Genomic DNA, 24,631 nt, shown 5'->3' on the forward strand with positions numbered 1-24,631 from the left:
TATATATATATATATAACCAAAACTTGCAACAGAAATAATAAAAAAGATAAATAAGTAAAATAAAATTACCCCCAACTGACCCTGCCCTGTTTCTGCAGTCCAGTCGCGTTCTTTTCCGCCATCTTGAATCCACTTTCGTCTTTTGAAAAAGAGAGGTCCCTTTCTCTCGAAATTAATCATAGTTCCATACCACCCACGGACTTTACATACACCGGACATACCAGTAACTTTTTTTATAAATAATTATACATTGAGGTGAGGAAAGATAGACGAATAAAGGCTAGACACTCCTCCACTCAAGCAACCCGTCTACGTTTGTTTTTTTTCTTTACTTTCATAATTCCGGTCTTTCCCCGCATTGTCTTTGCTTTAAAAAAAATTCTCTCTCTCTCTCTCTCTCTCTCTCTCTCTCTCTCTATATATATATATATATATATATATATATATATATATATATATGTATATATATATATATATATATGTATATATATATTTGAATTCCTTCAGCCGTAAGAAGAGGGGAAAATAGAAAACAAATAAAAAAATCCGGCGAAGAAGGTGAATAAAAAGAAAAGTAAGAAATAGAAGTCGAAAAGGAAGCACAGAAGAAGTGAAATAAAAAAGAGGATTAAGAAAAAAAAATAAAATAAAAAGGAGAAGAAGTATGATGGGGAGATGAAAAATAAGAAAAAAAAATAGAAAGAAGAAGAAGAAGAAGAAGAAGAAGGGAAAGCGAATAAATAGAAAGAGATAATAAGAAGAGTAAGAACAAATAGAAAAGTAGAATGAGGAGGAGGAGAGGTTCAAGAAAATGTAAGAGGAGTAAAAGAAAAAGACATAGAAAAAGGGAAGAATAAAACGTAAACAACGTATAGCAAGAATTTATTGAGACTGTCGGACTGACTTCCTCATCTTGGTTGTTATAGTCACAACGTTTCGGCCGTTTTGTACTCCGGTCTTCATCAGGTGTTTTGTATCGAACTGGGGAACCGTTTGTTAGGAGACCCGAACCCAACCCTTTATTATTATTACGACTGAAGGCCGGAAGGCAAAACGGCCGAAACGTTGTGACTATAACAACCAAGACGAGGAAGTCAGTCCGACAATCTCAATAAATAAAAACACCTCATCTAAAAAATACAGACAATTAGTACAGCAAGAATATTAAGAAATAAAAAGAAGAGCACGATGAAAAGTTCGAAAAGGAAGAAAAGAAGAAGTAAAATACAAAGATAAATGGAAAAAAAGGACAGAAAATACATGATGGTTAAGTAGTGGAAAGATGAGTCCACGTCATTTGTGCGTTTAGTAATGAAAATATTATTTTAAACAAAAGCGTGACAGACCAACGACTAGACAAATACTACAGGGTGACCCCCCCCCCATAAAAAAACAGAGGACATTCAGTTGTTTTTCTGAGCATTTTACAGAAGAGGAGAAAAAAAGGCCAAAGACCTTAGTGTTTTGATGTGATGTTTTGAATATAATAAATTAGTTATGATCAAAGTTTCATTTCATTCGGACAAAACACTAAGAAACGGGGCCTAATTTGAGTTGGGGCCGTTTTGTTTTTGGGTCACCCTGTATTATAGAGATGGGTGGACGCATTTAAAAAGACGTGATTAATAGTATTAAATAATTGAATAATTATATATATATATATATATATATATATATATATATATATATATATATATATATATATATATATATATATATACACATGGAAGTACATAATTACATGACCCGGATGTAAGCATGACACACAAACTAAATGCGTCTTCCCATCTCTATAATAGCATTTGTCTAGTCGTTGGTATGTCACGCTTTTGTTTAAAATAGTATTTTCATTACTAAACGCACAAATGACGTGGACTCGTCTTTCCACTACCTAACCATCATGTATTCTCTGTCCTTTTCTTTTCATTTATCTTTGTATATATATATATATTGAATGAGGTGCTGCCTATGTAATCATAACGCATATGCTACGGACACCTCATTTTCGGTACACCACTGGAAGTTAATCGAGGCGAACAAAACACCTTTAGTCGAATGGAAAATACTTAGGAAGACTAAAACATGTAGTCCATTAACTTAACTCTGTTATCTATGTTTAGCGGAGAAACAAGAGATTATTGGTTTTAAAGACTGAAAAATTATTAAATGTAAAAGTAGAATCGGCTATAAGCTGCAAACACCTTGAAGGCCACGCTTTAAATAAGATGTAAAAAACGAATAGCGATCCCCTCGTAATAGTAATACTACAATTCATAATCTCTCACTCCCAATATCTTAGTTAATTAATAAATGAACCAAGGGAAGAGACGAAATGATACAAAGTATACACAAATACACTACAAATTAATAACTACCCTTACTAAAAACTGATCGAAAAGCGTCGAAGAATAGGCTAGCATAGATAACTTAGCTAAATTTAGGAAGGAGCAATCATCTCGTTACCCTCAAAACCATCTCAACCGCTGTCGTTTAATACTAAAGCAAACGAAAGAAATACAATATACTACCAACTGGATAAATGGGAGTGCATTTTACATACTTAATAATTATAAACCCGAAAACGATTAACTAAGCTAATCTATGGGTCTAGCACGCTTGTAATTGGAGTGTTGATATATACCTACGAAAAGTATTATCGTAAAACAGCGTTACATAAGGAAACCAACCACATAGTTGATGCCAAACGATAACAAAGTATTCTAACTAGAGGGCTTTGGGAAGGGAATACTCCACCAATATTGACAAATATATATACCTGTTTGCATGCATATTTTATCGAAAACCTATCTATAAGGAAGCATATAAACCTATAAAATATATTTGTCCACTAGTATTGAGGACAAAAAATCTACTCTAATGAAAGAATGACAACATTCAAAATCAAGTTTATGTATAGATATTAAAAATTGTGCTGTCATAATTACTTCAGACTTCGCCCTAGATGAGAAAATGTAACTACCAGTATACGACCTTTATTTAAATCATATAAATAAGTCTGTATATTCGTTCACTGACTGTTATTTTGACATCATTGACCTATATTTTCTAAATAAATAAATAAAAAATAATAATTAAAATAATGAACGAAAAAGCGAGGAATAAACCACATAAATAAAGCTTATCAGTATAATAGATTGATAATGAAGTCACCACCAGAAAAGAAAAAAAAACAACCATAAAAACCTAAGACAGGGAAGTAACAGCGATGAGGGTATAATATTACTTCAGATCAAAGCGAAAACCTAAGTCCATAAACAATCACCAAGTTAAAATAATATATCCCTGCTGCGACAGCTTGACCACACGGGATCGTACTTCCTCCTTTTCCTTCATCCCCACCCCTTCTCCCTTTCTTCCTCCAAAACCTTTACGGCACACATTCACAAAGTAAACACTTCACTTTCTTTCAGAGCGTAAACTATGCCCAAATATATTTTATAAAAAATGAATGTAATCTTGACTCATTCCAATGTCGCCTCTTTTTTGTTCTGATGAAGTGGTTTCTTTGAACTAGTATTGCACTGAAACATGTATGCGCATATATAATCGATAATGTCTGTATAATAAATAGACTGTATACTAGCGCTGTCCTCCATTGAGTATTCTTTAATAATCACCCGGGTTTCATTTGATTTACATCTAGGTAACCAATCTATACAACCATTATATACACATACATACATACATATATATATATATATATATATATATATATATATATATATATATATATATATATATATGTACGTATATATATATATATATATAACCACATGTGTCAAGCCGGCCTAATGGTTATCGTACTTGACGTACTCTCTTTAGGTTTGTGTTTCGATCTCATTTCGAGTATTTTCTTTTCTTTTTTTTACTTACAAGAAGTATAGAATTGTATAAAACAAAAACAAAAAACATAATAGTTACTTGCACATGTTGCTGTTTCTGTATGAATTAAAATATATGTATCCGTGCTTTACGACTAAGCATCGTCGGGCGGCATGCTAGTACACACACACACACACACACACACACACACACACACACACACACACACACACATATATATACATATATATACTAGCATGCCGCTAGCATGCTAGTACACACACACACACACACACACACACACACACACACACACACACATATATATATATATATATATATATATATATATATATATATATATATATATATATATATATATATATATATATATATAAGATACCATTGCCTTCATCATCAGTCGAGGTTGACCCGACAAATAAAATAACTATAGCAGCCTTAACCCGACCAAACCAGACAGTAGGTCTACTGTTTTATTTGCAAATTGTCACGGGGTTTTACGACACCGCAGCACACAAATACGTAAAAGCACACACACGCACAGGCATAGATAAAAAACACAGTAGCACACAAACCCTCACACATATATAACGGTAGTAAAGAGAGGTGTTGGATTTTGATAGATGTATTTGATATACTTGATTAATGCAAACGATACTGTCAGCCACCCGTTCATATGGTTTAGTGAAAAGAAAGAAGATAAATAAAAACGAAACGGTTGTATTTTCACACCTTTACGCGACGACCACCTGTCAGAGAATCACCTTGTATGACACGTTTCGCAAATGTTACAATTTTTGACAGAGACAGGTTCAGCTTCTTGTTAAGAGACATCACGCACATTTTAGAGGTCAAACTTTTATTAATCAATGTTTAATTGGATTTTTTTTTGTATATTTATGGACTAGTCTTTCTGTCTGTTGTTCTGCCAAACTTAAATTTGTACTAGGATTTCATCGGTCTGTGTTGCTTCAAATTTTTAAATATGGCAGTGTATAAAAAGCTTTGTTTGTCAGTCGGTGTTTTCATTGTTTAACGCTCAGATGGAATTGACAATATTCTTATTAAGCAATTCTTGTTTTTTCTTCGAATTTAAGAGAATTCTTCTACTTTTCACCCAAATAAAATTTTTATTTATTTGTAAAAATGCCCAATTTTGTATTGACAATGAGTAAACTTGAAATATATGTTCAATGAAGATTATAAAAGCACACACACACACACACACACACACACACACACACACACACACACACACACACACACACACACACACACATATACATATATATACATGTGATAATTGCTACTTCTTGATAGAAGTTTGCCATCTCTTCAGTTAAGTGTAGCGCAGCTGTGTACACCTAAGTGACTTTTTAATCCAGCGTTAGTCGTACATGAAAGTACACATATGTGACATAAAAAAACTTTCCTTCTTGTAAAGGTGATCGCATGAAAATATCGGGAATTTTCGAATGTCGTGTCAGGCCACTTTTAGATTTGCAGATTAAACCACAAATATGACAACTTAGCGTTGTCGGATGCGCTGAAAAAGCCTCCTCATAAAACTGTCGTTCCTGTCTTCGATTGTGTGATTTCAGATGATTTACAAACCCAGCTTTTGACAAAAGGTATCTGCCACATACAGCGCACTTTAGTTCTTGTTGTAATTTCCTTGTAAACCACATTGATTCTCTGGGATGATAGAGGGAGAAATCCATTTCAGCAAACGATGTAACAACATTTTTGCTAAAACCTTAATTTAATTTAATCCTGTAGGGATAGCATTACCATGTCAAACAGCAAAGATGAGCGCATGGACTGCATGGATAACGTTGATAACGCCATCACCTCCAAATAGCAATAATTCAATAAGTATTCCATCGTGCGTTTCCCTTATTAATCTCTGTTAATGTGCTCTCTCTCTCTTTCTCTCTCTCTCTCTCTCTATATATATATATATATATATATATATATATATATATATATATATATATATGTATATGTTGTGTAGCGGGGGCTCATATTTAGGGAGATGGCGGGGTAGTTCATATTGGGACAATACATATAACACACACACACACACACACACACACACACACACACACACACATATATATATATATATATATATATATATATATATATATATATATATATATAGTAGCAGAAGTACCCATCGTTGACTGGGTTCAAAAACAGCCTACGGAAAATCGACTGTGATTGATGAAAGTATGATAGGTTATGAAAAGGAGGCGGTTGTAAAGAGATCGGTTTTGATACTCAGAAATTTTACCCTAAGCAAAATATGATGAAAGTAAAGATAATTTTCTCGAAAATATATTTTTTATATCAACTTTGTTTCCATTCGTACCCAAGAATGACCAACAAAATGATGCTTCCTTACAAAGAGAAATGTTATATATATAATAATATAGATATACAAAAAATAAATGTCACCATAACCAATGAAAGTTACTTTTATAGTAGAAAAGTTCATTGGTTTGTATTTTTAAGTAGTTTGTAAATTTTTTTTTTTTAATTCACGAATCGGTTTAAAAAATCAAAATGGCAGTGACTTTGAAATGGAGTGCCCCGTTTTCAATTTGAAGGAGGGGTACCTGAGCATTCTGTGTTAACAATTGAAGAGAGTTCCGTCAACGTAAGGAATATTTATAAACATATTTTAATGTTTTCCGTTATTTTGTGCTTGAGGAATATTCGATTATGGCATGTGTAGTTTATATAAAAATTCATTTAAGTAGTTATCGCCTCAAATTTCATTTTAATTTCGATTCGCAAAAATTATTTCAAGTAAAGAGCATTAAAAACTATTTCAAAACAAAAAAAAACATGAACTGAACTTTTATTGATTATGGTAACATTTACTTCTGGTATATTTATTTATTCGGGTAGTCGTTTGTTGGCTTTTCTGCTAAACACTCTTACTAAATAATATCAACGAAATATCGGAAAACAAAGAAACAAAAACAGTTTTGAAAAATAATGAAGCTTTACTTACTTTAGTAGAATAATCCGAAACAGTAAAATGGGATATTAAAAAAGTAAACACGTAATTAGTTTAGTTTTTTAAAGCAAAGAATCGATATAAATATGAATAAGCAGAAAATGGCGCCCTTTTCAAACAGAACAGATTCGTTTCAGTTTTACAGTATTGAACGGTGTAGTATTGCGCCGTCGGATTTAGGGTTGTACTATTGTAATGTAAAGAACACGCAGAAAGGGTCGTACTCAACTGAATTCCTTCTAGCACACTGATGAAAAAGCTTAAACAGATATATAAATAAATAAAAATTAAAAAGTTATGCAAATGTTTTAAAAAAGACACGTAATCAAGTAACGTTCTTATTTTATATTATTTATCTGTTTATCTTTTATTATTTTCGAAAGAGTGCAAGTAGAGAATGAAAAAACAGAGTTATGCAAAATTTGTGTCGAGAATTGTCTAAATGTCCGACTTTTTTTTTGGCTTTCACTTTAATAAGAACGTGAATTTATGAGGTAAATTTATTCGACACAATACGATTCAACTCAAAAAAATAAATAAAAGCTAACGTGAATTACGATTAAAGTTAAGGTGTTATTGTGGACCCTCACCCTTTTAAAAAACCTTGTTAAAATTTGTGACATTTATATCCTATGGAGGTCAGGCCCGAACGAACACCCAATAATTTTATTATACCATAGTTCTTCAAACTGAAATATAATTACACTGTGCAACACTAAAAAAAGTACAGGATATCTGCAGCAATTTTTGTATACCTAGTAACGTGGAAATTTTATTTCTGGCTTTCTTTTTGTTGAATTAGGTATAATTTGTGCAAAATTGCCACAGTCGTAAATTTCCGTAAAAACGTAAAAAATGGATTACTGACGACTTTGCAGTCACATATTATGTGTATTAAATTATAAATCTTAAGAGAAAAACACAGTTTAATATACACATATTATGTACATTATTTGTTAAATCATTTATTTGAATCATTTATTTGCTAAAGTCAGCCGAAATGAGCTATTTTTCCAGATTTAAGAGAGCTAGATGACAGAGCTAGCTTCGTTAGCATAATTTTTTCTAGACCAAGGGCTAATTTTTTCAAAAGTAAAAACATAATGCTGTAGCACATGGTTTGGTGTTCACCACCTTCCGAAAAGCCATGGTATTCGTCAAGAAAGGCATTTTTTTAATGTAGGCTAAAAAAATCAAGGAAAAGAAGCTAAAACCTGCCTCAGAACCTTATTTGTAGGGCACGGGAAAAAATCTGAGAGTTAAAAATAGATATCCATTTAATAAAGTATTTTTTAAATAAAAACTACAATAAAGATCGGATTATTGTGTATTTTAATGTTTTAAACATAAAGGGGCATTTTATACATTCTTTTCTGAAAATTTACTAAATTAAATGCAAAAAAAATAGAAATGAAATTTTATCAACCCCTTACTTTATGTACTAAAGAATCTAATAACTTGCTAGTGGGCGTTTATAATGGCTTAACATGTTCACATTATGGAATCCTTATTTTTCTTTATAAAACAATTTACTTTTTTTCTTGTCTTTATTCTTTAGATGCAGTATAGGCTTTGACGATGACTTCAAGACAGTGCAAAAATGATCCAAGCAAATTCTGCTACATATGTGGCGAATTAACATTTGCTAAAGAAAGGCGCAGCATTACCAGCCATATCAAGAAATTGTACAAGGCGTACTTTCATTTTGATATAGGAGACCAAGACAAGTCATGGGCTCCTCATGCTTGTTGCCTTACATGTGTGAAAACATTGAGCGCATGGTATGCAAAAAAGAATGTTCACATGAAGTTTGGTGTGCCAATGATTTGGCGAGAGAGGAAAGATCATTCTAATGATTGCTATTTTTGTCAGGAAGACTATACGGGCTGTACAACAGCAAAAAAAAAAAGAAAGAAACACATTGTTTACCCAAATTTGCAATCAGCAATGCGCCCAGTTGAGCACTCAAAAGAATTACCTGTACCAAAACCCCCTGATCAGGAAATGTGGAGTTCAAGCAGTGGGGATGAACATTACAGTGATGAAACAGTAGAATTTTCTAATTCAGAAAGCAATAATAAACCACTACTATTTTCTCAAGATGCTCTAAATGACTTATGCAGAGATCTTTATTTAACCAAAGACAAAAGTGAACTTCTTGCATCAAGGCTTAAAGAACGAAATCTTCTTAGAAAAGGTGTGAAAATAACATTGTACAGAAAACGTGCACAAAACTTGCATGTTTTGTTCACTTTGACAGATGATTTATGCTTCTGCAATGACATTGTTGGACTTTTTGAACAGCTGGAAATACAATATGATAACACCAACTGGCGACTTTTCTTAGATGCATCCAAGGAAAGCACAAAAGCTGTTTTGCTTCACAATGGGAACACCCTGCCATCTGTTCCTATAGCTTACAGCACAACCATGAAAGAATCATATGAAAATTTAAAAACAATTTTAGCAAGCATACATTATGAAGTCCATAAATGGCATGTTTGTGCAGATTTCAAGGTCATAGCCATGCTCACTGGCCTTCAGTCAGGCTATACTAAATTTTATTGCTTCTTGTGCTTATGGGACTCTAGAGCAAGAGCTGAACACTATGTACGCAAGCACTGGCCTGCTAGAGATGAAATTGAGCAAGGAAAACATAACATCAACCACAAACCACTTCTGCAAAGTGATAGAATCCATTTACCACCTTTGCATATTAAACTCGGTTTGTTCCAGCAGTTTGTGAAAACACTAGACAAGGATTCCTTGGCATTTGCATATCTTGCAGAAAAGTTTCCTTCATTAAGTCGAGCTAAAATAAAAGAAGGTATCTTCATAGGTCCCCAAATTTGAAAAATTGTTCTTGATGACACTCTACACAAGAGAGTTAAGAGGACAAATGTTGTTTAAACTGGTGAATTCGGTGTTTTTTTTTTTAATAATTAATAATAAAGTACATGAAAATGATACCTAATCCAGAGAAATAAATGTCAGATTTGGAATCAGCATACTTTTCTTACACCGAAACAGGTCTTATATGTCTTGTACTTTTTTCCAATTCAAATTTGTTGCACAGTGTTATCAAAGTATACTTATGCAAATAGATATGAAAAGTCTTTGTTAAAGTTTGTGCCATATTTTCATGGAGTACAGGCGCGAACGCAGATCCCACAATTTTATTATACCATCCCTATTTAAGTTGAAACATACTTATCAAAGTATTCTTATGTACATCTATATCAAAATCCTCTGTAAACGTGTTTTTTTTTCATGTTTTATTTCCATACTTTAGGGGCCAGGCGAGAACGCAGAGCCCACAGTTTTTATGAACCACCGTTTTGCCAGATCAAACATACCCATTCCTGATCCTCGATACATCTTCTATCATTATATGTAATCAGTTTTTTTAAAATAGTCAACCATATAGGAGTCATTCGTGACCACACACACACACACACACACACACACACATTCAGCTTTATATCATAAGATGTTTTAATATTTACTTCGTAGTAAAATCTAAATTTACAGATTTTCTCTTTTCTCGCTTACTTACAGTCATTTACGAATCTCTCTCTCTCTCTCTCTCTCTCTCTCTCTCTCTCTGTATATATATATATATATATATATATAATTATTATTATAATAATTTAAATATCTACAGACACTAGTTGTTCATCCTTTCGGGAAAAATCAGTGCAGGGTGTCACGATTACAGGCGGTCGATATATATATATATATATATATATATATATATATATATATATATATATATAATTATTATTATTACAGCCGGTCGAGAGATTTGAACCCGGCCTTGAATCCATGTCTGACTTCACTAGCAAGGAACAAACCATATGGCCACGTTAACTGCAAAAATTACAGTTAAAATTTAAACATTTTATGTCGAAGTGTTTGTCCAGAATAATCTAATGATTATAACATCATGCTTTGCGCATGCGAGTTTAAGTGACCGATTTACATTTCAACTTTAAAGTACTCAATCATAAGAACCGAGTTCTTAAAGAGACTGACATAATTATTACTATAATAATTTAAATACCTATAGACACTAGTGTTTCCTTCTCTTTGGGAATCAGTGCAGGGTGTCACGATTACAGCCGGTCGAGAGATTCGAACCCAGCCTCGAAACCATCCCTGATTCCATATATATATATATATATATATATATATATATATATATATATATATATATATATATATATATATACATATGTGTGTGTGTGTGTGTGTGTGTGTGTGTGTGTGGGTGTGTGTAACTAGCGGGGGGTACCCGGCGTTGCCCGAGTGTGGTGAGGTGTGGAAGTAAATAAAAAAATGGAAAATAAAGAATAAGCGAACGTAATAACACTGTTTAAATATTATAACTCTTTTAAATCGAAAAAAAAACAGCGAACGTGATGCAAAATAAAGAATAAGCGAACGAAAAAGTACAATCTTACGATAACGACGCTGCCACTATAACGACTGATCTATGATTGTGTGAGCGAAGTTTTCTTTTAAATATTTAATGTAATTCAAGAAAGAACGTTTTTTGTGCTTGCGTGTTTGGCTAAATTGTCATGAAGGAACGATTTTTTGCCACCCCCTACCTGTAACGAAGTGCCCAGTTGAGGATGAAGGAATTAATGTTTTTGGCCAATTTTTCGGTATTTGTCGTCCGTAGGGTTGAGCTTCAAAACGATACCGATCCCATGAAAATACGTCGCCTCTTTCGACAGTTTTAGGCAGATATACACACATACATTTAAACAGATTTTTTCACTTTATATTACATATGAACTCTCCCATCGACTTAAATGTAGGAGTTTAATGATTCAGATGTTTACGTCTGAGATGACACATAAGTTTAGCGATTGATCTGCAAACAAGACCAAGAATTGATGACTGTCGGAGATGGTTAGTGTTTTTGTGCTAAGTATCTCGGGTTTTAATCGTTAATCTTCTAGTTTACTGATTTCCTCTTGTCACGTGCGTCCTTATTTGTTCCTATTAAGTGACAAGTTCCTAAAAGATTTCATCGGAATATTGAAGGCTGAAAGATTGTACTTAAGTTTGTCCTTCTATCGGAGTCAGGTTCAGTCGGTCCTTTTTTTTACCGCTTTTAAGCTCACTGTGAATCAATCTTTTGATATACGTTCATCAATCATTCTGACGATGTGGACAAACCATTTAAACTATAACTGGATAATGTTTTGATACTCCAAATCTTACATCATTTGAGGATTTACTTTTAATTTTGACAATACAACAACGGGGTCAGTCACTGTTTTCGTTAATGTTCAAATATTTTCAAATCTTTGTCGACACTTAAAGGCGTTGTTTCCCACGTGATATTCCAACTGAATCATTTAAGGATTTATTTTTATTTTGTTACCATAACAAGGAGGTCAGTCAATATTTTATTGAATTTTGAAATATTTTAAATCTTTAAATACATCTTTATATGTGTATATATACATATATAAGAACCCCTATATATATGTATATATATATATATCTTCTCTTCTATATAAATAAAATGAACTAATTTTTTCCCGTATGATTTTGACCTTAATAGTATTAAAAATCAAGATATTTCATGCAAATATAATATGCACAAACGGCAGAACAATATCTGAGGTGTTTTATAGGCTTATTATTTCTCAAATTCCTCGATAATCTTAGATTTCTATACTTTTTCTGCTGAGAAGTCACGGCCAAAATCGGTTAAGATCAATGGAAGTGGTAAAATATTTTCTCTCTAATAAATTCCCCCCCCCTGCCACCACTTAACACCGTTTGGGGATCGTTCACAAGGAACAGTTGAGAAGAGAACACCGTTTTGGCTTCGTAGTTCTTTCATGTGAAGTTATTTAAAATCACTAAACTAAGCTGCAGTGCTCTGTGGCGTGCTGGACAATTCACATTATATTTTTACTTTCGCGCCGACCTACCGTAGTCGTTTTTTTTGTTTTTTTTTTCCTAAACAACTGGAATGGACTTTTCTTGGTGGCCGAACTGTTAACGTTGCAGATGTTTTTTTTTTTTTCACACTTTATTTTCTCTACTTTTATTCATGACTCCGGGTTTGATCCTTCCTACTTACCTACCATAACATTTTTTAAAACTCCCCCCCGTCCCGGAAACAAACAATCGGGCACCGCCGGGTACCCCCGCTAGTATATATATATATATATATATATATATAATTGAGTTCAAGTGTATTAATAACAAAGACAAACAAAAAAGCACAATGTTTTTCAGAAACGTTCAATGTAAGTAGAGCTGTTATTTATTTATAAACTATATAATCAGAAGAGTCAGCGCAGAGCAAACTACGCTTCGACAGAGTTTTGTTTTGCACTTTTTAACAGGGTAGTTTTTAGACAGAGCTTAATATTCCATTGTGAGATGTGCTGTTTTGAATACAGATACCAATGCGGTCAGTTAGGGAGAATCAATTTAAACTCGTCGGGTTAGACTGTATAAAGATAGAAACAGTATAAAAACAACACATCTTTAATTAAATACACGCGGACAAACACTTATTTAGTCACTATTTTATGATTGGAATATTTTTTATTAAACAAAATATATAAATATTAATTATTTTATAATAACGTTCCTACCCTTTTTTTTTATATTAAAACAAACTGATATATTCCATAAAAGAACCCAGATTTACTAAAGACGAATATTTACGAAGTGGAATCGAATGTTTTGAGTTTTAAAATAATGTTTGTTCTTTCATTAAAATTCTCAACTTTTATATAAAAGCATATAAGAAATACTAAATAAATAAGAGGATGATCTTTAAAAGTGGGTTAAAAAAAAGGATGGGTTAAAAAAAGAAGAAAAATAAACGGAGGGAATTCTGCCCCTTTTTACCTTGCAGCGCTATCCACGACTGAGACTAATTGTCTGACGAATATGTTTGGCATCCATTCGTTCTTCTCATTAAATTCCATTCCGTCATCAACAAATATATGCGCTGAAATAAAAGAAAGTTTCCAGTAAATATCTAAAGGAGAAAAGGACTACGATGATATGTAGGTTGGTGAATCTTTGTCCCATTTGAGAGTTCCTGATAAGGTTCAGAAACGTATCTTTAATTTGATTGAACCTACAGTTTCTTCTTTGCAGCCTCTAGACGTTATTTTGCTAGTCTTTTCTATTAAGGCTCGTGTTCTTCAGAATCGTCTTATCTATCCCCTACTTCCTTTGTTCCAGCTCGTTTACCTCGTTAGTCTAGCGGTCTCCATGAATTTGCTGTTGTGATACCTCATTGTAATACAGTTGCCTATACCAGTAACCTCTTTTCAAAATCTGTAGGCTTCTAGAACTCTCCATTTGCTGACTGTTTTCCTCCTAATTATAGCCTTATTATTTTAATAACTAAGCTCAATATGCATCTTCTGTATTTTTAATAATCATCTTTTAGTTTTGTTAACTCATTGAATCAAGTGGATTAATGGCTTGTCTGGATCGATTTCTATATATAAAAAACCCCGTTAATACCAGACTTTTCGGTACTTGTGCATTTAACGAACCAGACGTAACTCAGCATTTGCTCGGCTTTGTCCGGCGCATGACGTCAACAGCCGAATAAAACCGAGCGTTGGCGATAAAATAAAAACAACGCTACAACAAAGTATCTGTACAATGAAATTGTAAAATGTAGAAACATAAAATTAAATAAGTAAAAAGCAAAAACCTACCGTTCATTTATGTTTTTTTATTAATATTGTTTGAAATTGTTTTCCGTTTTCAAAATAAATACATATAAAACAAGTTTTGTTAAATAGGAAACTTTTTTTTTTGTCTAAACTGTTTTTTTTTCATTTTTTAACGTAAAAACCATATTGTCTATGTCTTAAACACGTAAAAGTTAATTTTTTTTTTTGCAACTCTTTATGTCAAATAAATGGAAAAAGCCTAAAAAAGGGCAATAAAAAGCATTGGGGGGCAGGAACAAGGATTATTTGGACATTTTTTTTTTCGCCAGAAAGAAGGATTTTTTTAAATTTATTTATTAGTGGAAGGAGGTTTCGGCGTTCCTATTTGGTACAGTGATCAAGAAACCCTCCTTTTCGGCGGGGTCGTATCCACCGAAGACCCAAACCGGTGTCAGAAGTTTGCCGACGTTGTGTTTTCTGCGGTTAAAAACGATTTCTATCGTATGGCCTGGGCCTCCAATCTGCCGGGGATTCCTAAGAAAATAGTCCCTGCATATATCACGCAGAAAAATCTTCCAATCCACAATTGTGTGGCGAGAACGTAACCAACATTCGGGATGGAGATTTTTTTGTAGATGCCATCTCGAACGCCCATAAGTATATTATTTTTATTATACATGCGATGGTTAGTCGGGATTTTGAGAAGGTCCCAATCCTAATGGAGGTCCATCGACATGTTACACTTCTACACCTCCAACCGTAACCGTCGGAAAGGCTTGTTCTCTTTGCAAGTACACAATCCTGGCCAAAATGTAAACACCTTTTCTCTTCTGCCAACAATTTCCGTTGCTGGCAAAAGTTTAGTGCAGCCTCTGGGGTCTGGAGCTGGTCCGCAAGGTTTGTAATATTCATTATTATTTCGTCGGTTATCTTTTTAAAACGAATTTTTTTTTAGCTCTCTTAAAATAAGCGTTTCTCGAGTTGTGACACACTTCCAATTGATAGCGAAATTCTCGTCTACTTAATCGGCAACACTCGGTTATATCCGGCTGTTGACGTCATGCGCCGGACAAAGCCGAGCAAATGCTGAGTTACGTCTGGTTCGTTAAATGCACAAGTACCGACTTTTCTATTCTTTGGCGATGATTATTTCCAATTACCTTTTCCAAAATTATTTAGTCAAAAGTGTTATTGTAGCGTGCTCATTCATCCGAGACTATTAGCTTTACGTGTCCATTTGCTTAGGAGTAAAGTATAGAATCTGTTCTTATCCTTTTTGTTCTCGTCTAGTAGAAATGAAATCATTCTAGACTGAGCCAATTATAGCTTTATCTGAAGATAGAATTACTCAGCGTCAAATTGCCGCAAAACTCGCGATTCTATTTTCAATTGTAAAACGAATGTTTTTTCAATTAATCAGAAACGGAAAATAATCTCGCCTAACTCGTCCAGAAACTTCGGGCAATAATTTGTGATTAATGATAAAAAAGGTGTCTATGTTAAGTTTGTTTATGCATACTACCACTGAGTATACTTCAAGTAGCTTTTACTTTGAAAAACTTAAAGTTGTATCTCATTTGGTATGTGAGGCGAATATACCTGGCAGTACATATCCTGATATTAACGCTTAAAATGATACCATTTTACAACCGATCGCTGCAGATTTAAGATTTAAGCTGAAAACAAATCTTCTGTCATGGCGAAGAAAAACGAAAAAGAAAGATAAAGAGAAATTGGGGGAGAGATGGAGAAAGAGAGTAAGAGAAATATTGCTTTTAGATTTTTATATCCTGCTGTCAGTTGTTTTGACATTTGTGTCGTGAAATGCACCAGTTGATACCGATTCTATAAACATCTAGCAAACCCAAATCTGATTCATGACTAAGGCTGTGACAACAGCATATTCTTTTTATTGTTTTGGCTCTTGAGTATATATCCATTAATATCTTATATCTTTTTATATAGACTGATGTGGTTCTCGGTTGATTGACTGTGTCTTATTGTGTCAGATCTATACTTGAGAGTCAAAAGAATGAAAAGAATATGCTGTTGTCACAGACTTATTGATGACATACTCTGAAATTGTTGTTTTAATAATACATTTTCCAATTTTACTCGTCTTCCTGCGAGTACCGAAAAAAGTCTGCCATGGGGCTTTTAATAATGGGAAGCTCTCGCTTCCCAAAAGGACCATTATGATTGTGCCACACTCGCTATCTCCCTTTTTTTGTAACGTTCACTCTAATTAGCAAATGTTATAATAATGAGTATGATAAAATACGATGAGTTAAGACCCCAGTGAGTTATTGGAATGATATGATGTGATTTATCTATATATAAAATTAGTTTAAAATTAATTGCCTTTTAATGAAAACCAGTTAAAACCAGTAACTAAATTGTATCTGAAATTTTAGACAAGAAAACCGTGGATGCTTTTTTCTTAAACATAAATCTATTTAACTGTCTCAGTTTATATTCATTTAAAGCGAAGCATCCGCCACTAGGCACTTCTCTTTGTTTAAAATAGATGTGTACAATTTGAGAATGTCTATTAAAGTTATGTCCGTACAAGGCAAAGAAAGACACAAGGTCATTTGATATGTATAGGATATCTAACTCTTCTTGGTGATTATTTCACCAGAGAATAGGGAGGTGGCGATAATGAAATGGATATCGAGGCTGACTAACGACTTGAGCTTGTCAAATTCGAATCTTATCGGTCTCATGGCATCAAACTTCCATAGATATTGGTAACCTTCGTGTGGTCATTCTCGCTAATACTTGATTCTATAAGGAACTGGGGAAACCATCAACAACAATAGAATTAAGACGGTCAAACAACGTACAAATTTACTATCTTTATAGGAGGATTAAATACTTGTATCATTTGGATTCTTCGAACTACTGTTCTCATCTTGAGTAGTATTATCACAACGTGTCGATCGATGTAATCTCCGATCTTCTTCAGATGTATCTAGTTAAACTTGGAAATTTTTCTGTCGAACCCGGGAATCTTTCTGTCGAACTATGGAATTTGTACGGAATTTCCTACGGAACTCTTTACTTAATCCACAACATTGTATGTTCTCGTCCTATGACTGGTTAGATGTCTTAAGTAATTTGCAATTGTATTCTTAGTATCGCACGAACTGAGGATTGAACCTTCAACCCCAAGAAGATTTTGACTTAGAACTGACTTTTACCTAGTACTTCATCCGTTATGATGCATGTCCGTGCAGACACAACTGAAGAAAGACAGAGGTTATATCGACCGAAACGTTATAAAATAATACTGAAGATGAGAACAGTAGTCCGAAGAATCTAAACAATGCAATATATAAATTCTGATCTCAAAAACATAAAAATAATGTTACTATTTAATAATGCCACCTTTAACACTGTTAATATAAAGGAAAGACAGAAAATAAATAACCGTAATGAGTATCCCAGGTATAATGACCTACTTCATATCAGCATACTATGTTATTCAGCTTAATAAATTAATTAAAAATATAGAATTCGGTTTGACAAAAACAAGAGAAAGAAGTTTTAATAAATATAACATTGCGTTTTATACAATAAAGCGATGAATATATATTATAAATAATAATGTATATGTTTTGATTGATATGTTTTGGAACTTAGGTGCATTTGATGTTGCGTACTCCAGCTGGTAATAGATTAACGTTACAAGAGAATGTTTATATGCGAAAGAAACTTACCTTCAAATTCATAAAAATCAGGATCCTGAACATTAAAATAATCCTGAGCATTTCTACGTGCACTTTGGTCGATGTCCATTCTGTGAAAAAAATGTACATATGTTAGCATCTTAAATATATCTATTCATTTAAGTATGGAACCAGATGTAGAACAACTTTTCTTTATCCTTAGGCAATCCACAATCATTTTTAAAAATTTTTGTCTAGTTCTCTTTGTCTTGTTTTATTTATTTTATTTACAAATTCCATTTTTCATGGAATCGGTTCAGTTTTATTTGCTTTAATTTCAATTGAGTAAATTTTTTATAGGTACTATTCCCGTTCAATGTCATCGGGTCAAGAGGTCACCACCTCATTACCATTACTCACTGGTCTACTATTTCAAAATCTGTCTACGTCCAAAGCATAATTTTTCCATTAATATTAAATTCTCCAGGACATCCTGGACAACCATCGTATCTACCCTACTACAATTCACTACCCTGGAACTCATCTTTCTCGGACATTTCTATTATTTTTATGTGCACTTTATTTTCCAACCCTTTTGACTAGGAAAACGGGCAGAACACTTATTCTATTCTGATAGAACATAAATATACTTGCTACGTTTACTGTGAGAAATAGGAACTAAGGTGGAAAAAAGGCTTCGTCCACTAGATTTCGAATCTAGTTTTGAACATTTTTAATGCAGCCCCTCCGTAGATGTGACAACAGTACTCCATTTTAGGACGTATTTGGCTCTTATACGAGTAGAGGATTGCGCCAGGAGCGAGATATCTACTGGATCGGTAATTCCTATAATAACGACTTACGCAAAATACAAACATGCAAATGGACACACACACACACACACACACACACACACACACACACACACACACACACACACACACACACACACACACACACAATCAGAAAGAGATTTTACTTGCTCTTTCTCCTTTTTGCCTTAAATTTGGTTATTTATGTAGATTGTAATATCCTTACAATAACACACTGTCGTCTCATTAATTTCGCTGCAAACCGGAGAATACGCTTTTTAAATAAAGGGAATCTGCTTACCTAAATATAGATTTCAGTAACTGTGTCATTTCGTGTTCGGTTTCATGCCACATGGTTGCACAGATATAGATCTTCGGTATGACCTGTTCTCGTTGCTTTCGGATGGCATCGGTCGAGGAACTGTCGATGGAGACATCATCGTTCAGGTTCATATCTTTCAGAATGCGTTCCTTATCGTTTCTCCGTCTGTTTAGCAATAACGATTGCTCGATTACACCGCTGCAGTATAATGGCAGTAGGAACAATCTAGACACGGAAAAAAAAAATAAAATTCATATTTTATAAACATTTATTTGTAATAAGAAAACAAATATAATAGATTTTGTTATGGCGGGTTTAACGGTACACATGAAATCATGCATTTATGAAACCATAGTTTGATTGAAGATGAAGAATACAGTTAAGTTTTTTTACTTAGAAGGTCACCGCTAATCAAGGTCCGGAAGCAACTCAAGGATAAGCGTTAAGTGTTAGGTAGGTGATGAAACAATATCAGTCACGGTGGAAAATTGTGAAGGGTAAGATTATCTAAATAGAAGACTGCATAAGAATGTATTCACGTTAGACTTGAAAATGACTGTGTTATTGTATGTCGGAAAGTAGACAAACGGTATTGTGGCCTTGTCGGTGGGGCATTAGAATACGCCGACTGCCTCCCTACAGAGGGTAAAAGTCCCTCAATGGGGGCCCTGGATATGACCTTAAACTATATCCAGTGGTGAGGCCCCAGCTTATGGGCTTTGGGGAGTGTGGAGCCACCCTTTAATTACCATTGCTCCCAGGTCCACTCTGACCCGGAATGGTAGTACCTGGTTAGGGTCCCAACTATGGGTTTAATAGAAACCGACGTGAAAACAACAAATATATTCTATTAAAAATTTTTTTCTTCAAAATCTTTGGATTCGGCATTAAATAACCCGAAAAGGGTTGATATGCCGTAAAACAAATACAACCAACCAACCAACCAACCAACCAACAAACGGTATTGTGTTTTACAAACTGACAGCTCTAGGGAAGAAACTATGCTCATGGAATTTTTGTTTAGTTTTTGCGTAGATAAGGCGTTGGGAAAGTTATTAGCAGTTGTTTCAGCTAGGCGAGTATTTGTAGTGATCGTTTTCCGGGGAAGGACCATAGATTGAAGCTCAGTCGAACACTTACCATAAAAGTATCGATAGAGCAGACACAGAATCTCAACATCTCTTCTGTGAGAAAGATCCGTTAAATTTCTAGAGCAACAGAAAAACACATGCTACAAAACACGCATAATACGCTTTGTTTAACTTTAATATGAGAATTTGCAAATGTTTCATGTTAGATTTTTATTTTTTCCCCGATAAGTTTGATACAATAGAGGATACGCATACTTTTACAATTTTATTAATTAACCGTTTAATATACTTGTATACACCTATATAATATATTTAATGTCCAAATAAAGAAAAAGAAAAGCAAGACTGCAAAGATTACTTACCTCTCTGTGAACGCCAATCTTGGAGCTTTTGGAGTCCATATGTACCGCGTGACCCACAACTGCGAGACCCACCACAGACCAAATCCAATTCCCAAATGCCAAATCAACCATTGTCGATCGATACCATTTCCGGTGCACGCCCACTGAAGGAAATTAGAAACCAGGACTATCTTTTCCGGTTGCATATGACAAATGGCGATAATGACTCCGACGGAAACGGGTGTGGCTAGACACAAGGGTGCGGCAAAGGAAAAACGTTGCATGCACAACTTGCAAGCCAGACGTGCAAAATAGTAACACAAGCCGGACGATACAATTTGAATAATTAGCGGCATGTAAGTGGTGTAATCGCGCCACGGGTCGATGTATGTTTGTTCGCAGATCGTCTCGTTGTACATCACGCTGATGTTTGTCACGTTGTTTACCGAACAGTTGACCCTTTCCAACATGAGGAACTTTTCCGGTATGACGGCCATAAACGGGCTGATAGGCATCCCCGTGGATACAGGGATCGATTGTTTCGGTGTCGTTATAGGGTTCAGTGGTACTTTCGGTCCGATGATCGTATTGGTGTAGCTGTAGGAAGCATCCCCATAGAGAAGCTTCCCGAAGGCCTGATGAACAAAACTCATGTTTGGTATGAGAAGGAAGGCAAAACCAAACGTTAACCCTACTTTCCAGGCACTGACGAAAATGTAAGCTTTTACTCGGACTCGGTAAAGCGTGTCCTTATACTCTTTGATAGGAATCTCTATACAACCAAACTTTATAGACTTATCTACAAAATTCTCCCACCATTTTACTGAGATCAAAATAAGCGAGACAGGGACCTCCCAAGACATATTCAAAAGCAGTTGGTCCGATGAAATTTGGCTTCCCTTTCCGCCATCATTGACCTGAGCTTGCGCATGAATATTGCGATGTTTTGTGTCGTTGGCAGCGAAAACGAGGCCGATCATGTTGCCGTTCGTTTTTCCTATTGGCGGGACGACGGAAGTGGAATTTGGTGCTGCGACAGTGCAATTAGCCCTTAGCGTGACAAGACTCACCACGATTGCCGATACCTGCATGAGTAAAGCAATGAAGTCCAAGACAATGGTGGCGACTTTCCGTCGTGGTTCGTCCGGCCGAGTTGTTGCAAATAGTCTTAAGATGGCCGGCAATTGACACATAGAATTCATTATTAAGAGACAACGGACCGTATCAAGACATGGAAGAACTCGGAACATAAAAAGGCAAAGTCCGAAGGAATGCAGGGATTCGATGAACAGAATCTATAAAAGAAAAATGAAGAATCATGTTTTAGAAGCAAAAGATTATTTTGAGATGCGCCCACGAATCATCGTGAGAAGCTTTTGTCTGTAGGTGTGTCAACTTTTCGGGTTTAAATTTAGTGTATCATTATAAAGAAATCGATCTTTAAGCAATTAGGATGCCAATAGACAAAAGAAATTGGTGTTAAATTAACATAAGAATTGTGAAATTATTATTTATTTTAAGCAGTGTTTCCTAGTTTGTCTTGCTTAAATCTTTCAGTAATTATCCAGAACTTAACCTAATATCCTGTCGGTATCTCTCGGTAATTTACAGTAAGCTGCCGGTAAAGCAGCCAGAAAAGCAACCAGAAAAAAAACCGACACGATTAGCCAATCAACAATCATCTGTCAACCTACGATGTTTTCAGTATCTAAAACACTTTTCTGATGCTTTCCTCGAAAAAATTGTTTTCGATCATAGTTGTTTCAATTAAGAAAACTATTTTAACCGTTACAAAAACATTTATTTTATTGAAAATTTCCCTGCAAAAAACTTAGATACTTTCTATTAAAAAACACATTTAGTTTTCGTTTATAGTTTCCATGTTCTCATCTTTTCTTGAAACATTTGCCGAAAAAAATTAATATACTTTTCTTGAAAAAATTTATATAATAAATTTCTTGTGTTAAAGTTTTGTTTTCAGCATGTTGAATTTATCGTCTGGCAATGTTCGCATCGGCTTTTTTTCCGGCAACTTTCCAACTGCTTACCGACAACTTCCGGAAGATGCCGACGTGGCCTTGGGTCAGGTTCTGGATCAATACTAATATTTCTTATAAATCTCAATATTTTAAATACTACACCAGTCATGTAAAACATACGACTTATTTCAAGCTTATTTACCTTTCTCACAAACAATTTGAAGAAGTGAACGAGATAAAGTATAAATATTAAAATATTAACTGTGTCGGAAAAATAGTGAGAATTTCTTACCTATCCTGTTTTTAGGTTCTATATAATTCAATTTCAAAATCGATCCCATGTTATTTTTTATAAAATTCAGAATATATTGTCGACAACAAGAGATATCAAGCCTTACGATAAAACATGAAAAATGTTTGAATATTTGATAATTAATGATGATTTTACATATTTTAATTATGTGTATTGCATTTACTAGATTTAGGCATATATATATATATATATATATATATATATATATATATATATATATATACACAAATTAACCATCTTTGTTGCTTTTTAAACTGTCGTTATATTGAAATGGACAATATATTTATATCTACTTTTTTTCGCTATATTCTTTCGTTAAGCTACTTATACGTTTGTCCTTGCATTTTTGAATAGGAAAAACTACTGTATGTTTCTAAACTAATCATGAATGAAAAATTTGTTAAAATTTTTTAACAGAATAAAAAAGGGTGAAATTACTCAATAAATTACTTTTCTACTTACCTGCTGTTTTTTGTGTTTTAAAGTATTTTACGACACTTTCCTTTACATTTTTTCATTGCTATCTAAGTCTTGTTATCTCGACTTATTCAAGATGGCGTTGAATTTTACTCGAAGTGAAACTTCGATGTCGTAGGACCACTTAAAATAAGAAAGTAAAAAATACAGCTAATAAAAATATACAAATCGGTTGAAAATTAAATTGTAGAACGATTGGTTATTCAAAAGCTGTAATTTTTATGTAATGTCCGATGCGTGAGGTCTCATTTCGAGTAAAATCAGGCGCCATTTTAAATACGCTAGGTTTACAAGACTCAGAAGATATCGATGAAAATGTAATTAAAAACGCTTTAAAATACTTTAAAATACAAAAAATATGCAGATAAGTAGAAAAGTAACTTTTCTTGCCTTTAGTAACAGTTATTTGTTATTTTTTTTTAGCCCATTAGATTATGTTGGAAATTGTTAACAATCGCTGAAAAGGCCCATTTAAGTGTAAGATGACGAGATATAAATGATTATTTTCATTCTTCAAGATAATAAATCTTCTTCATATATTTTGAAACCAACCTATGATCACAAAACAAAAACAAAACAAAAAAACAAAACAAAAAAAACAAAAAAAAAACAAAAACAAAAAAAACAAAAAAAAAAAAAACAAAAAAAAAAAACAACAGATACCGGCGAATAAATTATGCATTATCCATCATATTCTCGGGCTTTTGCACCAACATATCAAAATTTCTTAAAAAGTCTTCAGAATCATTCGAATTGATTAAAAGTTAATTTAAGAAATAGCGTTCTTTTCGAGTTAAAAACGTAAGGAATTTTATAAATGTGGCATTAAAATGTTTATTGATAAGTGGAATGATATCGTATTCTTATATTTCGATTTATTATTTGTTAAAACTGGAACGTTAGTGTGAGAAGAAGAAACGAGAAAAGTAGCAGAATAACGAATACGGACTTGTACAGAATTCCCCGTATGATTTTTAAAAAAATCTGTATAATGTATGCAGCCGTGACCGAAAGAAAACATCGTGCATCAAAAAGTTTATGATTTGATCAAGT

The 24,631-nt window shown here is 33.7% G+C and overlaps 1 protein-coding gene across 1 annotated transcript in view; it reads right to left on the reverse strand.

Annotated features, from left to right (window-relative positions):
• Positions 1–24,631, reverse strand: part of LOC145276641 (chitin synthase chs-2-like) — a 270,308-nt gene that overhangs the window by 26,387 nt on the left and 219,290 nt on the right. The window contains exons 23-27 of the mRNA XM_080127832.1: positions 21,795–22,104; positions 20,831–21,731; positions 19,357–19,602; positions 18,295–18,374; positions 13,785–13,887 (exon numbers count right to left, since the gene is read on the reverse strand). Of these exons, the coding sequence (XP_079983958.1) occupies positions 13,785–13,887; positions 18,295–18,374; positions 19,357–19,602; positions 20,831–21,731; positions 21,795–22,104 (1,640 nt within the window). The remainder of the gene's footprint in view (positions 1–13,784; positions 13,888–18,294; positions 18,375–19,356; positions 19,603–20,830; positions 21,732–21,794; positions 22,105–24,631) is intronic.

The sequence above is a fragment of the Euprymna scolopes genome, chromosome 5 (genome assembly GCF_053919585.1).
Source record: "Euprymna scolopes isolate OS-2025 chromosome 5, ASM5391958v1, whole genome shotgun sequence".
Taxonomy (NCBI): Eukaryota; Metazoa; Mollusca; class Cephalopoda; order Sepiida; family Sepiolidae; genus Euprymna; species Euprymna scolopes.